The following is a 17,507-nucleotide window of genomic DNA, read 5'->3' on the forward strand; positions in this document are numbered from 1 at the left end:
CAACGCAGCTCTAATCCGTTTCTGTTGTTTTTTGGCGACAACAAGAAGCGAGAGAGTGTGCGAGAGAGATAGAGAGAGACAATTTGCATATTCCGAGACTGGGATAAGAGCTCAGGTTATGAGCGGTTGGCAGTGGTTATTTGGTGCGCTTCCAAAAGCACAAGCCCTGTTTCCATAATAAGGCCATAATTAAGTGCATGACTCTACCTTCCTGTCAAGAAACTGAAGAGAGACAAGTTTATAAAATTACAACGAATCGAGACGCCCTGAAAAACACCCCGATTAACTCTTATTAGGACCGCCTACGCCATTCCATTCAGGGCCATGTGTATGTGTGTATGGGGCATTTGCTGACTTTCACGGGTTCTGCATAATTACAGTGTGAAAATGTAAACAGTCGTTCAGAGTTTGTTGTGAAACGGTTCGTTGTAGAGAAACATGCTGACTCAGATGACGGTGGTGAATGGAACTATGGGTCGCCAAGTCCACAACACAAATCTAGCCACTTTATTTATGGGCTAAAAACCACAGGCCAAGGTAAGCCTGGTTTTGCCGGCCCGCCATTGGCTGCATAGAATGGTCAGTGGCCTTTCAACTATGGAGCGTTTGAAGCTCTCTATTAGGTTTCCTGTGACCCTGCCTAGTACCTAGGACTCCAGCCTCGCCCTCAGAGTCTTAAGATGTAGACCCCATATTAACTAGTGTTTAGATGTGAAGAGCCCAGGACCTCATCAGGACCTCATCAGGACCTCATCAGGACTGCTTGCGAGTAACGCTGCAGTAGCAATGGCGACGCTAACACACAGTAGTGATGGTAACGCCACAACAACGTTGCTGGACGAGGCAGAGGATTGGTAGGATAGCGAAGCTAACACTGCAATAGCAAAGCTACAGCCACGGCTGTGATGCTGGGTAAGGCCGGTCACCAAAGGGCATCACTGTAGCGATGCTAACACTACAGTAGGGATGCTGGGCAGCTAGATCGGCAGTCGTTGCAGTAGATATGCTATCGCTATGGACCTTGACACACACGTTAATTCCACAGTATGCTCCACTTCGCTTTACAGTCATATATCAAGCAAGGAGACCCTCAGAACTTCAGCTTATCGAAGAGACGGACAAGAGGCAGTCAGTCAGTCAGTCCGTCAGTCAGCGAAATTGCCTTATATTTAAGCTTTTAGCTTTAATATAAGGTGTGAAATATGATGTGGTTAGCTTGTCGCAAAATCAAGCTGAGTGAATTAACTGATGAGGAAACGTGCTACTGAAATTAGCTCCATTTTTAACATCCTACTGGTTGGTACAAGTGAGGTAAAGCCTGTCCGATAAGACAAAGTAAATAAAGGAAAAAGAAAAAAGAGAAAGATGAGAAGAGATGGGGAATCCCAGCGTGGTGGCGGCAGCATGACATTCCACATTCTCCAAAGGATAAGCATCAGTTGTCATTTCATAGGAAATTCATTCCAAAAGGTCACCCAAATTCCACCCGAAAGAAACCAGACCTGTATTTATTCATCCCCTACCATAAAACGTTTGCATTTCTCTGTTTTTAACACATAATATGTTAATGATCTTCGCTCTGATTGGCTGCCCTGAAGCGTGCTCCACATGAACGGCGAGGCTGAAATGCCGCAGGCCGAACAGGTGGACATACAGGACGTACAGTCTAGGGAGCGTTTAAGGGTTCTCTGAGCGATGGGCATTGAAGAACCACTTTTGGTTCCATGAAGGACCTTATTTGTGAGGAAAGGTCTGCTGGGAGACTCTAATGCTACGTCACCTTCACCTCAACCGATCACCAGCGCTCGCCTGCCTTTAGAAGACCTCTACTCATGCACCGGATGTTGACGGATGTGTCTTTGTCCCTCCCCACAGACACCAGAAACGCCTGGCTGACCAGGGCTCAACCCCTGCCTTCGAAGAACATTGCTTTCTGGAGTCATGGCATTTCCCCATGCTGCATTTACCACCGAGCGTTAGGTCAGGATGTTGGATGATCACCATCCCCACCTCCACAACTCATCCCAAAAGTACTGGATGGAGCTTCACCACCAGCATTCCAGAGAACACAGTGCTTCCACTGCTCCACAGCTCAATGCTGGGGGGCTTTATACCCCTCTAGCCCACGCCTGGCCTGGCATTAGGCAGCATGGTGCTAATAGGTTCAAGTAGCTAAATGCATTCATAAGAAAAGGTGTCCACATCCAACATTTGGAGACATAGTGTATGTCTGGCATCAACCTAACACTGCTTTATGAATGAAGGAAGACCGCATACTAACTGTGAAGCATGGTGGTGGTAGTAGGAGTGTGGGGTTTGGAGGTGCTTTGCTGCATCAGGATCTGGATGCCCTGCTCCTGAAGCTTGTGGTGAAACAAGGTTCACCCTCAATGAACTCCAGATCAATTAGACACAAGTTCCGTTTGTTCCTAGACATCCTGAGGCCTTCTCTAGGTACCTCTGGTCCCCACTGATGGTCCATACATACAAATTATTGCAAGCATGCCAAACTATGCTTTTTCTGGGCTGGCCTGCGTCCAAAGAAAAGTCGAATTTGCGGCTGCGAATGAGAGCAAAAACAAAAAACAAAAAAAAAAACAGAAGCGAGAGCTACTTTGCATGGGATAAGTGTTGTCATGCTCAGGAACAGCCGTTGGCAGAGTTTCATAAGTGTTTGGTTTGCTTCCAAAAGCACATGCCCTGTTTCCATAGTAAGTCCCTAATAAAGGGCGTGACTCTACCTTCCACTACTTCCACAGACCCACCCAAACACCTACCCCAGAGCTCACCCCAACACCCATGCCAACAAGAACTCACCCCAAGCCCACCCAAACACCCATCCCAGAGCCCACCACTACACCCATGCCAACAAGAACTCACCCCAAGCCTACCCAAACACCCATCCCAGAGCCCACCACTACACCCATGCCAACAAGAACTCACCCCAAGCCCACCCAAACACCCATCCCAGAGCCCATCCCAACACCCATCCCAGAGCCCATCCCAACACCCATCCCAGAGCCTATCCCAAAACCCACCCCAACAAGAACTTACCCCAAACCTGCCCAAACACCCATCCAAGAACCCACTCAAAAACCCATTCCAGAGCCCATCCCAACACCCATGCCAACAAGAACTCACCGCAAGCCCACCCAAACACTCATCCCAGAGCCCATCCCAACACCCATGCCAACAAGAACTCACCCCAAAACACACCTAAGCCCACCCCAGGACCCATCCTAGAACACAGCCTATCCCTCCCAGAACCTACCGAGCCCACCCCAGAACCAATCCCAACACTCACCCAAACAACCACACCAAGACCCACCCAAACACCCATCCCAACAAGAACTCACCCCAGAGCCCACCCCAGAACCCGTCCCAACAACCATCCCTGAACCAATCCCAACACCCACCCAAATAACCACACCAAGACCCACCCAAACACTCATCCCAAGTGGTCCAGCACTCAACCCAGAACACACCTCAGAACTCATCCCAGAACTAATCCTAGAACACAGACCACCCCAGAACCTACCCGAGCCCACCCGAGCCCACCCCAGAACACCCACCCAACAACCCCACTCCATTTTCCCAACATGGAAAATGTAAGCTGATCTGGCCTGTCATGAATACAGGTGTTTACATGTCAGCCACACCCTCGGCTCAGGTGAGTCATGTGACGTCAGGCGGGGCTGCAGGGAACCGATGTTATATATATAGTTATATAGAGGTTTGCTGAGGTGACCTGATGAAAAAGGTACTATCATATACTGACCCAGAGGCTTTCCCGGATGCAGCCATTTGACCGCAGTAGCTGTTCTTTTATGGCCAGTTTATGATGACCTCAGCGAGTTTACTACTGTTCAAGAAGCTCCAGGAGCAGAGAGCCGAGCTGCTGGAGGGCTGCAGTACCACTGACAGCTGCTGAGGGCTGTAGACCCCGACACTACTGCTGAGGTAGCGCTAGTGCTAGCGCTAGCACTGCGAGTACTGCAGTGGTGGTGCTGGAATCAGCTCGGCACATCCAATGGACTGTGCCTGTCAGAGGAAAGAGGGAGGCAGGAAGGGAGGGGTCGGTTCGGACGACTGGGTGTGACCATGGGGTCATGCCAGCACATGTCTGTGAGAAACACACACACACACACACACACATACACTTGTTTTTAGACAATGTGAGGACATGGATAGGTCCAGTGTTCTCCAACTGGAGAAAAGCTTCAGTGTATTATATATATACACACACACACACACACACACACACACAGTCATATCAGAACATTATGACCACCTACCTAACAGTGGGTAAGTGCTACGACACAGGTGGTGTTTGCCAGACTGTCCAAGCAGACTAAGCATCGCTACTGCAGTGTGAGCACGCTGGCGGCCAGCCTCGCCCAGCATTGCTACCGTGGTGTTAATGCACCGACCTCACTCGGCAACGCAACTGCAGCATCAGCAGCACTGTCGTGGCTTTAGCATCGCTACTGTGGCGTTAGCCTTGCTACCGCGCTGGCTGCCGGCCTCGCCCAGCCACGCTACCACGGTACAAGCCGTGCTGATGAGGCCCTGGGCCCGTCGCCTCTAAACACTAGGAAGTATGGGGGTCTACACCTTAAGGCCGAGGCTGGAGTCACAGGAAATGCTGCAGGAAACAGAACAGAGGTCATTTCATGCTACAGAACACCAGAACTTTGGGTCCTAAACTCCTCACTGATGAAGTACCATCTCTGCAGCCGGTGGCGGGCCAGTAGAACTAAGCCGGCCTGGATCTTCTTGTTTCATGAACAGCACTTGGAGGTTGGAGCACATTTGTGGCCGGAAACTGTATTAAAACAAACCCACCTTCACACACTCACACACTTTCTGAAGTACCAAGAGGCCTTTCAGGATGGGCTGGAGCTGGGCGGTTTGGGTGTGCTCTTCTGGGCAGTGCACACGCTTCCTCTGTGTGAATGGCCACTGTTGTCTGAGCCAACTGCTTCCTGACCGTCTCCTGTGTGAAAGTCTTTGTGGTCTCTCTCTCGGTTTCCCTCACTCGTCGCCGTCGCGTTCCTGAAGCGACAGAACTCCACCTCACCATCCAGCATGCAGATCACCTGATTACTAGATGTGCCCTAAAACTGCCCTTTATCTTACTGTGCAGAACGTGAGGAGAGCGAATCTGCTGGACGACACACTCGAACACACACATACACACAAGCATGTCAGATATGTGCTCCAACCAGTGCTGAAGAGCAGCACCTGAACTTTTGACCATAGTTAAGCTCACACCTCATTTCTGAGACTTTATTTTTAGACTGTTTTTGTTTTTCTGAACTGACTTTTCTGTCCAAATATTATTTTCATAGAATTGTTCTTTTGGTTCCTCAGGGTTTTTTTTTTATTGTTCTTTTGGTTCCTCAGGGTTTTTTTTTATTGTTCTTTTGGTTCCTCAGGGTTTTTTTTTTATTGTTCTTTTGGTTCCTCAGGGTTTTTTTTTTATTGTTCTTTTGGTTCCTCAGCTTTTTTTTTTTATTGTTCTTTTGGTTCCTCAGGGTTTTTTTTATTGTTCTTTTGGTTCCTCAGGGTTTTTTTTTATTGTTCTTTTGGTTCCTCAGGGTTTTTTTTTATTGTTCTTTTGGTTCCTCAGGGTTTTTTTTTTTATTGTTCTTTTGGTTCCTCAGGGTTTTTTTTATTGTTCTTTTGGTTCCTCAGTTTCTTTTATTGTTCTTTTGGTTCCTCGGTTTCTTTTATTGTTAGTATTTTTGTTCCTCAGTTTCTCTTAAAATTGTTCTTCTGGTTCCCCAGTTCCTTCTATAAGTACTATTTTTTATTCCTCAGTTTCTTATATAATTGTTCATTTGGTTCCTCAGTTTCTTTTTTTTAATTTATTTTATATTTCCAGTTTGTAATCTGCATTGAGGGGTCTGCAGATCTTTCTTAAAAAAAAAAAAAAAAAAAAAAAAAAAATCTTGAAAATCTTGAAACAGGCCGTCAACTTGTCAACAAATTAGCGAGGTATCCATAACATGAGGTGTGTTGAAATGAATCATTTCATTAATTGCTTAGAAGCAAACATACACTCCTGCTTAGTCACTTTCATTGTTAACGAAATCCACCTTTTTAACCGCTGGGCAGATCAAGAACATTCCTCAGGATGCTGACATAGTTGTATCTAAAGCCTCTTTCACACCCACAACACTGGGATAGTACCGGGACACTTTCCGAAGTACTGCTTGGGGACTTTTATCAGGATGCTTTTATACAATACTTATATATACTTATATAAGCTGTTGAGCTGAAGCTTGACCAATCCCAGGGAGACAGCAAGACGAATGTAAGGAAGTATGGCTCATATTATGGAAACTTCTATTGCTAAGATTCAAAAACTCCCAAAAGGGCCAACATGGACCGTTTATGCTAAATGTTAGGGAAGCTCCAGAGCCACACAGCATCAACCTTTCACAACCATTCAACCCTTCCTTGGATATTTCCTTGCTTCACCTGCTTCAACCTTCACAATTACTCCAGGACAAACTCCCCTTGATCTCTGCCGACATCAGATCTTATTAAGTCAGTAGTTATGAGGTTTGAGTATCTGATGTAATCAACCTGAGGTCATCATCCAGGTCTACTTGGGGCCTGTATGGGTCACCCAACTGGGAAACAGACCATTTAGTCCTCAGGTTCCACATCGGCCCTATATATGGATGCACACCAGGGTCAGTGAGGAGACCAGGAAGGGTTAAACTGGGGCTTCATATGGGTTATACACTGCATGCGGTCTTAGACGGGACTAATATACGATTAGGGTGATTACTAGAGCCCATGCCCACCTGGAACCCACCTAGCCAACGTTCCTCCCATGTGAGCCCGACGTGAACATGCTGGCTGGGTTGTTTAGAGCATCATTCTGAATCTTCTGGACAACCTGTCGTTGCTGGCACAGATCTGCAAATGCACATACACAGCTTGTCTAGTCCCTGTAGAGAAGTACTGTCAATAGAATAGGACTCTCTAGAGCAGATATACCCATTGAACCTATTGGCACCATGCTGCTGCCTAATGCCAGGCGTGGGCTATAGAGGGGTATAAAGCCCCCCAGCATTGAGCTGTGGAGCAGTAGAAGAACTGTGGTCTCCGTAATGATGGATAGTGCTCAATCCAGTACTTTCGGGATAAGTTGAAGAGTTGGGGATGATGAGGTGGGGTGGTGATGCTGAATGCAATCAAATCCTCACAGCAATGCTTGCTTAAAATCAAGTAGAAAGCCTTCCTCCCTGGACAGTAGAGACATTTACTCCAACAAAAGCAGGATAAACTCTTAAGTACCCTTGATTTCAGAAGAAACAATGACGAATGGGCTGGTGTCCGAATACTTTTGTCTACTTAGCGTACCCTCAGGTCCTATCTGACATTCTGCCCGTTTTTGGCTGCGTTTCAGTTTAGCTGTCAGAAGTCCTCTGCTTCTGCTCACCACTGGCAGATAAATGCTGGTGTGCAAGGCTGACTGAAGTCGGCGGTCGCCGTGGTACCGATACTAATGCCACGGTAAAAATGCTCGGTGAGGACGGCAGTCGCTGCGGTACTGATGCTGAGCGAGGCCAGCTGTCAGCATGGTACTGATGCGGACCATAAGCAGACGGTTGCCATGGCATCGTTGTGAACGCAGTCTTCGCGGTAGCGATGCTGACTGAAGGTGTGGTACCGATGCTAATGCACCATGGAATTAACATCGCTACCGTGAAGACTGCGTTTTACAACGATGCCATGACAACCGTCTGCTTATGGTCAGCATCAGTACCGTGCTGACAGCTGGCCTCGGCCTAGGCCAACGTTGGTAGCGATGTTGAGCTGACATGCTATTGCTACAGATCGTAAGGCCACAGTGTGACCTCGCTTCACTTCCCTTTGCAGTCACATTTTGAGCAACGAGACCCTCGTCTCCGCAGCTCAGACACTTGTTAGCTTTTAGCGTTGTGGCTAACTGTGGTCCTCAGACCGTCAGCACCAGCAAACGCCTCTTCTAGGCCGGCCCAGGCAAATCAAACTGATCATGATTCCATTCATCAACCCTAAAGTGGGGTGAACACTTTTATAGACACTGCACGCTCTCAGGCATTCACGAGGAACACCGGTAAACCCCAGCTGGTCCCAGAGAGCTCCGTGTTTGAACAGTCCCAAGAAACCCAAACCAATTTAGCAGCAACGCTAAAGAAAACACAGCAGTCTAGATCAGTCATCAGCTTGTAAAGCTGTGCAGGAAATGCAGGTTTAATCGTTCCAATAGGTCCCAATAAAGCTGTCCAACGGAGAGGACTAATTTATGGAGCTCTCAGCAGTGTCTTCTAATCAAGACCAGCCGCTCGCTGTAAGATATCGGGGGCACCTTGGCCGTGGGTTCCTCGCACCCGGGCTAAAGTCTGATCCGGTGTTTAATGACTGCTTTGATAAGCACTTCCAGAATTATGGAGAGAACGCGGAGTGAACACAGTCGCTTTGCACGCACTGACGAAGGCTCACTTCAGGCTTTGAAGATCATGCAAAACACTGTGGTGAGACAAAAGTATTGGGACACCTGCTCATTCAGCCTCGTTTCTTCCGAAATCAAAAGGAATGTGATTTTTGTCTGCTTTTGTTGGAGTAACTGTCTGTACGGTCCATGGAAGAAGAGCGAGCGAGCGAGCGAGCGAGCTCAGGATTTCTCTACTGGGACTGTCGGGGACTGTGTTTGCATTTGCACATCTAAATCATCCGTTCATCAGAAGGGGTGTCCACAAACATTTGGACACAAAGTGGACTTTGTACAGTTAGTGGACCAGAAGACCAGTCTAGCAGGGACACTGATCTGTGTATGAACCTCAGCGACACCCAAGGGTCTGATACACTTGGGTCCAACGTGGGCCCACCTCACAGAATATCTGGTCAACGGCAGCAGATTGATGACGAACAGGGTAGAGACTACAGCTGGACTGCGGCCGGTTATTAGATCTACAAGGTAGGTGTTTCTAATAAAGTGGCCAGTGTGTGTGTTGAGACAAAGTACACTATATGGCCATACAATCTCCAGTCCTGCTAGAGCTACCCTGGTCAACTGTAAGTGCTGTTACACTGTTAGGGGCAGGTCATTACTCAATATTCACAATATTATATAATCATTTGCTAATCATATACATATATATTAATCGTTTACCAATCATATTTAGAACCATTTAAACTTTTATGCAACTGCTTTTAAAATGTATGCAATGTGCCGTAGGAGTTGTGTCTTCCAGCAGGTCCAGAGGAACAGGCTGACACCCTACTCCATCCCCTTTATCATGCTTACGCCTGCATTGGTAGAGCTAAAGACCGGTTCATCACACCCTGTTCCTTTCCTACAAGGCCTCATACACATACGACTTGGGACCGAACGCACTTTCTAAGTTGACAGAAGCGTGTAGGAGCAACAGCAGCTCAGACACAAGAAAACTCTCAGATTGGGCCACTGAGTACTGTGGAAACATGTTCTCCAGGGTGATGAATCACGCTTCACGACCTGTCAGTCTGATGGATTGATTGGGTTTTAGCAGTTGCCTGGAGAATGCTGCCTACCTCCAGAATGCATAGGTCCAACAGTGAAGTTCATGTCTCCTGCGATACATGCAAAGCCAGCCAACGCCTCTTTTCCAACTGCCACCAATGCGGCACTGCCAGGCAGCCGACGCGCTCTGAGGAAAGCGCCGGGTCCCCAGCTCCACCTGGAGAGAGCACAGAGCGGCTCTCTGGGTTTAGGCAGGAAAGGGTGATGGTCCTGTATTGGATATGCTTCCATGTTTGTGGCGGCAGACTGGGGGTGGATGGACCCTTCCTGCTCCAGCATGACCGAGCTCCTGTGCAAAGCGAGGTCCATAAAGACATGACATGACAAGTCTGGTGAGGAGGTGTTGAACCCCAGTGACTTGAACAGACTGAACAGCTTTGGGATGATCTGGAATGTCAGCTGCGATCTACAGGCCTTCTCGTCCAACCCCAGTGCCTGTCCCCACAAATGCTTCAATCTTTTGATTGAAGGGACACAAATTCCCAGAGGAAAGCCTTCCCAGAAGAGGGTGTGGGGACTACTCTCATGGCTTCGGAATGGCATCTCCAGCAAACTCATGTAGGAGTACATGGTCACGGTCGAGGTGAATCCGGAGCCTATTAACCTGCTCGTTCCTTCCCCCAGATGCATCTGCATCTACAACCTTCTTTCTGAAGGCCTCAGAGAGCTCTTCAGGTCTGGCCATGATGGTGATCTTCACAAACCAGACTAAATATCCAGGGTTTAAAGAAGACCGGCTCCTCCAGAATCCTCTCGAACTACTTTCATTTGGTACTGCCAGAAACCCAGCCATTCAAAGCTCCTCCTAGCACTAGCAATGCTCCCGACACTAGGAGGGTAAGTACCCAGCTCCACCACACCGACGCCTGTGTCGACCAACAGCGAATAAGAGTCATGAGGGAAGGAGGGGGGGGGGGCATCATCTACCCACCCGGAGAAAGCTTGGCCAATTGTGCTCTCTCTGACTCCGGCTACTGATGGCAAAGTGGTGCGGCTCGGGATTCGAACTCCTGACCTCCGGGCCAAAGTGACTTCTATTTAATTAATTAAAAAAAAGAAAAAAAAAAAGATTAAAGACATTTGCTCATCTTTGTATGTGTTCAGTCATCTTACCTAATGAAGATCAAAGAGCCATATTTAGAAAACAAAGCCTGCCAGGATCCGCGCCATCAATTCATCTGTTTTCAGGCTGCGGCATATGACAAGCTCAGTGTACTGCAACCTGACTGAACACACACACACACAAACACACACTTTTTTTCAGTGCAGTCTCTCCGATTCTAGTGAACAGGGGGAAGGTTTGTCTAAACACGTTTGTGGGATGAGTGAGGAGCTTTTGGTTGATAAAATATTTCTCTCACAGTCTTCCAGACATACACACCTCCATACAAGCAAGGGCAGACGCACATTACTTCAGGATAAGATAGCTGGCCTACAGGCATTAAGTCTAAGACCTTTCAGTACGCAAATCGAAAAAAGAGCCGTATACACAGAGCACCTCAGAAACGGCAGCGCTTTCCAGTCTCGCCGAGAAACAGGGCAAGCTTACAGAGACACAACATTCCAGAAAACACACAACAACAACAAAAAAAAGTACAAAAGGTCTGCTGAGGGCAAGTGTGTATACATTAAAAATGAAGAAATTCAGTTCTTTTAACCTCCCTGCCCCTTCCCCTCCCCACCAGCATTCGTTCATACGTTCTTTCACCCTTAAAAACCACCATTAGTGTCTGTCAAAAACAACCCCAGGTCAAAGCAAAGGTTAGCAAAGCACTGACAGGTAGGCCCTGCACTCATTTTTTGGGCCGGTTCTCACGCCGCAGTGTAATTCTGAAGAAGAGGAAAAAAAAAAAAAAAAAGGCCATTAGGTGATGTTTCCATGCACTAGAGAATAATGGGGTATTCGGTCATGATTAGGAGCAGCATCCATCAAACTCGGCCTTTGGGCTTTCAGCAGAATGATCACTGCAGCCGTTTCAGAGACGCCAGGCAGGACGAGCAGCAGCGGCCCACTTAACCAGGGCTGAAATCTCACTGCAACCCCTACGACGGCCACCGTACATACAGTTCTGTAGGAGGGCAGCGCCGAGCCAGTTTACAGAGCAGCTGTGGAAATCAGCCTGTGAAACGCTGTCCGTCCTGAGCGGACCATCCGTAGGCCCTGTCGTTTCTCCAGTCACCGGATAAGAGAACTGTGTGACTTCAATCTGAGTTTCCTCTCTAATTAAGGTGATCAGGCCCCTCAGGGCCCCCCCAGTGTAAATGTACAGAGTATATCTAATGAAGATCTTTCCAAAGTCTAATAAACGTCTGCTGTACTTCAGTGTTATTTCCAGCATTGCTCTCCTCTCCTAAAAGTGGGTCAGGTTTACGTCAGCGAAACCCTGACCAACCACAATGCTGACATGGCTCCGCCCTCTCTTCGAGCCTGAGCAACCTTCCAAGATTGGAAGCTGTTAGAGCTGCAAAGGGGGGCCGACTGCATATTGATGCCTATGGATTTAGAAAGGGAGGCCATTAAAGCTCCTGTAGGTGTCCCAATACTTTTTATTTGTCACTAACTGGGCACTAATGCATGTCGTAACGTAAGTCGTTATGTGGTTGATGTGGACTATACCGTCTGATCCACACAAGGACCCGGTGCCTGATGAGGTGCTTTTTTTTTTTTTTTTTTTTTTTTTTTTTTAACCACACTGGTGGAGGCTATCTGCTCTTCGCAGTGTGGGGGAGAGTCTAAAATCACACAGGGATTCAGTGTGTCTAGACAGAGACAGTTTAATTGAGATTTCTGGTACAAAACAAATCTGGAGAACGTCTTTGGTGTCCATAAAACAACAGCAGATGAACAGATCTACAGAAGCAAATCTCTCTCCGCTCTGGGATCTTTGATCGGCGCTAATGTAAAGGTTTACAGTACAGTAGAGTACAGCAGTGCTTTCTGTTAAATGGGGTGAACTGGCAAACACAGACACGCACACACACACACACACACACACACACATGCACATAGAAACAGGTGCAAATACTGTGCACACACACACACACACACACACACACACTGGGGAAAATGTGTGCAATTGTTCGGAGCCTGTCGCCAGGCTGATCAGTGCTGACCCAGGGGCAGGGTTGGTCAGACGTGTCGTCAGAAACACAAAATTAGAACTCCATTGACTCCTGGAGACGCTGGGGCGGTGTTGTGGAGATAGCACCTCCATGATGAGGGTGATGGAAGGAGGAGTGAACAAAGGGAAAGGAGATAAGTGTCTATTGTCAGAGTCTTTGATCTCCGCCCTTAAGGCACTTCAGAGCTCCAGAGCAAGAGAGGAGGCCACCACGCCCAGAATCAAAGCTTCCAGTCCAGGTAAAAGCCCCACTTTCATCCTCTGAGCTTGGTTCTCACTCTGGTTCCTCAATCAAAGTTCTAGACTCCTCCCTGGAGCAACGTGATGCCCTTCCCTTCCTCAGCAGCAGCCCTTAAGCTGAGCGGGTCTTACTGGTCTGAGTCTTTGGCCTTTCTCTCTCTCTCATTCGCTCTCTCATCACTCCTGCAATCGGATCGAAGGCAAGGGCGCATACGGAAGTATCAGCAGAACATCTGGTCAGGTACAGCACTCCAAAACAAGGCTCTGCTCTCAGGTGGCGTCTCTCTACGCCACCTGTCTACAAGGTCCTCTCAATGAGACAAGTGGACAAGTGGAGTCAACAGGCAGAGGTGGCAGTGGGTCAGAGAGCGCAGATCACTCGGGGGTGCCAGTTGCAGCGGCGGGTCGGCTCTCCTCGGGAGGGCAGGGAGTGTGCTGGATGCCGTGGCTGGTGAGAAGATCTTGGAGACGGGAGACGGTCTGCTGCAGCTCCGCACGCTCCTGCTGGAGGGAACTGACCTCCAGACGCAGCTCCGCTTCGCTGGTGGCCAGACCCTCCACGCGAGTCTCCAGATAGCGGATCCTGGCGTGGGCCACCTGAGAGAGAGAAGAAATACAAATATGTGGACAAAAGTATTGGGACACAGACACATTACACCTACAGGAGCCTTTATGACCTCCCATTCTAAAGCCAAGGGCATTAATATGCAGTTAGTCCCCCTTTGCAGCTCTAACAGCAGGTTTGCAGTAAAAAAAAGAGATAAGATAGTAATGAGCATCGCGCAGCGCCCTGTGCAGGGTGTAAGATAGGGCCCCTAATATTTTATGACTGCTTTGAATGCAGGTCAACCAATCAGATGAAGAAAAATAGTGTTAGATGCAACAATAACTTTCAATTTCTGGGCTCGCGACTTTCCGTCCATCTCTGAGGTGCTGAAGTATAACGTTAATCATTTCCAGTTATTACTGTTGCCAAAACAGACCCTCGCTGACATGTGGAGGCAAATAATCAGGATGACTGGTGCTGAAATGAGATGCGATAGGTTTGATTTGAAAACAAAGTCCACCAACCAGACTGACTTGATTGAGTTGAGGAGATTGGCTGGATCAGAGAGCACGTTAAAACCAGGCCTGCGAGTTACGTAAGCCGGGAAACTGAGGCACCTGGCCGAAACCAGTTCAGGAAAAGTGTGCAAAACTGGCTTCCAATCTCCGCCTGATTAAATCATCACGTAGGCATGCTGCAGGCTGCAGGGCTACCTGTACTTCCTCCAGCAGGTCTAGGTTCTGCTGCCGGAGGCTCCCATTGGTCTTCTCCAGCTGGGCAGCGCGCTGCGACTGGCTGAGGGTGGAGGGCCCGTCTAGCAGCTCGTCCTGAAGCACGTGGTACTCCACCTCGTAGGCCTGCAGCTGCTTGCTGATGTCCATCTCAAAGACCTACACACAAACGTATACAGTCAGACTGGGGTACGTGGGTATTTGGCTACACACCAATAGCTTTGCTTCAGTGGAATGAGTGGAGTGGAAAGAGGGGGGGGGGTTAAATAATAATATTAATAATAAACTAATGATCCAGGCCAGCGTTTGGCAGAGCTGAGGTGACACATCACTGGTTATACAATGGCGTGACGTGCAGGCCTGACGTCTTTGTTTTTCTGTGGTGGTTAAAAGGGTGGATAGCAGTCAGATATGTGTTAACAGGCCACCCGCTGGCACCCGCCCTGAACACACAATCCATGACTGACGGCCCTATTTTAAATTTTCTATTTTAAAGCCTGGGTAAAGGTGTGCATTACTGCTCAGCAGCTTGGATCAATCAAATCAGTCAAATAGGATCTCCTTAGGTCTGAGATAAAATATATATATATTATATATATATATATAAAAAAATAATTAAATAAATGTCACACACAATATTTATAAGGTTTAGGTACACTCATATCTAGCAATAAGTTATGATTCAATTGTGTTTATGTATTCAAGGTAAATGATATAAATAATATCCAGAATTACGTTCCAGTTAATGTTTATGAAGCCAGAACATTTATAATAAAACGACTGTTCAGAAGGAAATGATGTTTAATAACAGCTTAGTAACAGTAATATTATTTCTTAAAATTATAAACAAAATAAAAACAAATAAAATACCAACATATACACATACAATCTATATAATAATTAACATTAAAATAAATAAATACCTTGACATATGCTGTATTAAGAGCATGCATAACGTATGGAAATAATAGAATTATGTTATAATAAAGTTACCATTCAGAATAAGTTTTTTATTGTTACTGAGTTATTAAATGTTCAATCTAAATATCTAAAAGAAATATCTAGGATTTCAAGACTGTTGTTTTTAAAGATTAATATACAGAATTAACCTACGATAACGTCCATATTTCAAATCTGGTGGTGGTGATCAAATGTTTACTGTAAATTGGTCAACAAAAACTTTTATTGATCACAACTTTCTTATTAAAAAAGAAAGACAATGAGGAGTCCGTGTGTGGAAAAAAAGCTTTCTTTCTCTTTAAACAAAACAAACTGAAGCTGAGAGAACGCGAGAGTGTGAGGGAGTGTGAGGGAGTGAGGGGGAGTGAGGGGGAGTGAGCAAGAATGACAGTAGAGAATAAGAGTGAAAACCATGTAGAATGAGTGGCATGTTTGTCCAGCAAAGGTGAAGAGGTTGTAAACCTGAGAATGTCACAGTACAGAAACACGCATGGGATAAACACACACACGGGCTTGTGCACAAACACACACTGGTAAATATAGGACTCCAGCTTTTGACTGCCAATAACTTACGACAGAAAAGGCGGCTCATAGCAACGACCCACACGCGTACCTGTGTGTGTGCTAATCTCGCTGACTTAAAAGAAACTAAACAAAAACAAAAGGTAAACACCACACCCAATTTGCAATGACACATCAGTGTGTGTTTGTGTGTGTGTGTGTGTGTGTGTTGCACGTTTTGAGGCGTACAAATATGAGGGTGGATTTATGAGACACAAAACCCCCTCTCTGTTTAAGAACCCGGTCATTATAATAAATAAGCTCCTCCCAGCATTGGGCTGTAGTGGAGCAGTGGAGCTGTATTCTCACCATCAACACCTAATCGAATCCTCACAGCAATGTTCCAGAATTCAGTGGAAAGCCCTCCTCAATTAGCCGTGAGGAGTGGCATCTCCCTCTTAATGAGTGCTGGAGGAGCAGGTGTCCACAAACTTTTGGCCTACGGTGTTAAGTTAAGTGGTATTAAAGGATATGGGTGATTGTAGTAAGCAGGAAGGACAGCTCCTTAACAGTAGGTAACGGCTGCCAAGCAACTTATGCTTATATATATTCTGACATATTATACAGATTTTAGGGCGGATTTACATCCTGACTTGGCCAATCAGATTCTAGAACGGGTTACTCCTGCCATGTGACTGGACTTTTCAGGACGTTCGTACCTGGTTGATGGTTTTCTCCATCTGTACGAGGCCGAGGTTGGGTAGAGTGGTTTTGATGAAGTCCACTATAGACTCCAGATTGTCGTGCTGCAGGATGAGCGGCTTGTGGCTACCCAGGAGGCTCAGCGCCACTTTGAAGATGACCTCGGACCCCTGCAGGAACAGCATGTCTGGAAACAACAAAGGCATGCAAAATATAAGGCTGTGTTCCACTCATCCTGGCCCTGTCATGCATAGCCACCATCACACACACACACACAGATGCACAGGTAAGTGGAGGAAGCATCCCCCCCCCCCCATTCTTTAAAAAAAATATTGTCTACACTAGAAGCGAGGGGCATGCTCAGCATTGCACTCATAACTGTCTCTCTCACACACCGTCATGGGTTTGTGATTAAGCACAACAGTATTAGCGCCAGTCGACAAGCATGACTGGCAGGGTATCAACGCTCAATTTGCTCCCGCACGTCCAGATCAAGCGGGCGGGAGAGATAAAGCGAGGTAAAGCGACCAAGAGAGAGAGAGAGAAAGAGAAAGAGAGAGAGAGGTGTGAAATCTCTGAGAATTAATAAGGCAGATCCATCCACTAAAACAGGCATGCTAAGTCATGCTAAGTTCCCTGGACTGGAGATACAGGTACTCCAACAAACATGAGCAGGCGTCCCAATACTTTTGTCTTTATAGTGCGTTTGTACGTACGCATATACGTCCACTTATCTTGCACGTTTAATATTTCTTATTTCTAAACCCAAGGAGTTCAAGGGCGGAAAACAGCAGTAGAGATAATGCGGCTATTGTTCACTCGTCTACGCTCTCGCACCTTTTCGGTGGAAGCCGAAGTTATTAGCATGCAGTGGGTGTGTCCTCCGCGGAAACGGTAATAAAACAAGGAGGGCTGCTATTTACGAGTCCATCTGCTGGATGAGAAGTTGAGAGAATTGCATTCCACTGGCATTTTCATTGCTGTCATCGGCCACGCAACATGCCTACCTGGATCAGGAAGCACATCGTATGACTTCAGTATAACACATGTGACCTACTTCCAGCCTGACAACCTGCTAACATGACAGCTTACACAATTCCTGGTAACGCCTGGAACGGCACTGCATTTACACATCCCAA

The 17,507-nt window shown here is 47.1% G+C and overlaps 1 protein-coding gene across 8 annotated transcripts in view; it reads right to left on the minus strand.

Annotated features, from left to right (window-relative positions):
* Nucleotides 1-12,324: 12,324 nt before the first annotated feature.
* Nucleotides 12,325-17,507, minus strand: part of tbc1d1 (TBC1 (tre-2/USP6, BUB2, cdc16) domain family, member 1) — a 66,645-nt gene continuing 61,462 nt past the window's right edge. For all 8 annotated transcript variants that reach the window (XM_072669644.1, XM_072669641.1, XM_072669639.1 and 5 more), the window contains 3 exons: nucleotides 16,386-16,555; nucleotides 14,188-14,364; nucleotides 12,325-13,524 (listed from right to left, as the gene is read on the minus strand). In XM_072669644.1, the coding sequence (XP_072525745.1) occupies nucleotides 13,303-13,524; nucleotides 14,188-14,364; nucleotides 16,386-16,555 (569 nt within the window). In that variant the 3' untranslated portion in view covers nucleotides 12,325-13,302. The remainder of the gene's footprint in view (nucleotides 13,525-14,187; nucleotides 14,365-16,385; nucleotides 16,556-17,507) is intronic.

This window comes from Salminus brasiliensis, chromosome 24 (assembly GCF_030463535.1).
Source record: "Salminus brasiliensis chromosome 24, fSalBra1.hap2, whole genome shotgun sequence".
Taxonomy (NCBI): domain Eukaryota; kingdom Metazoa; phylum Chordata; class Actinopteri; order Characiformes; family Bryconidae; genus Salminus; species Salminus brasiliensis.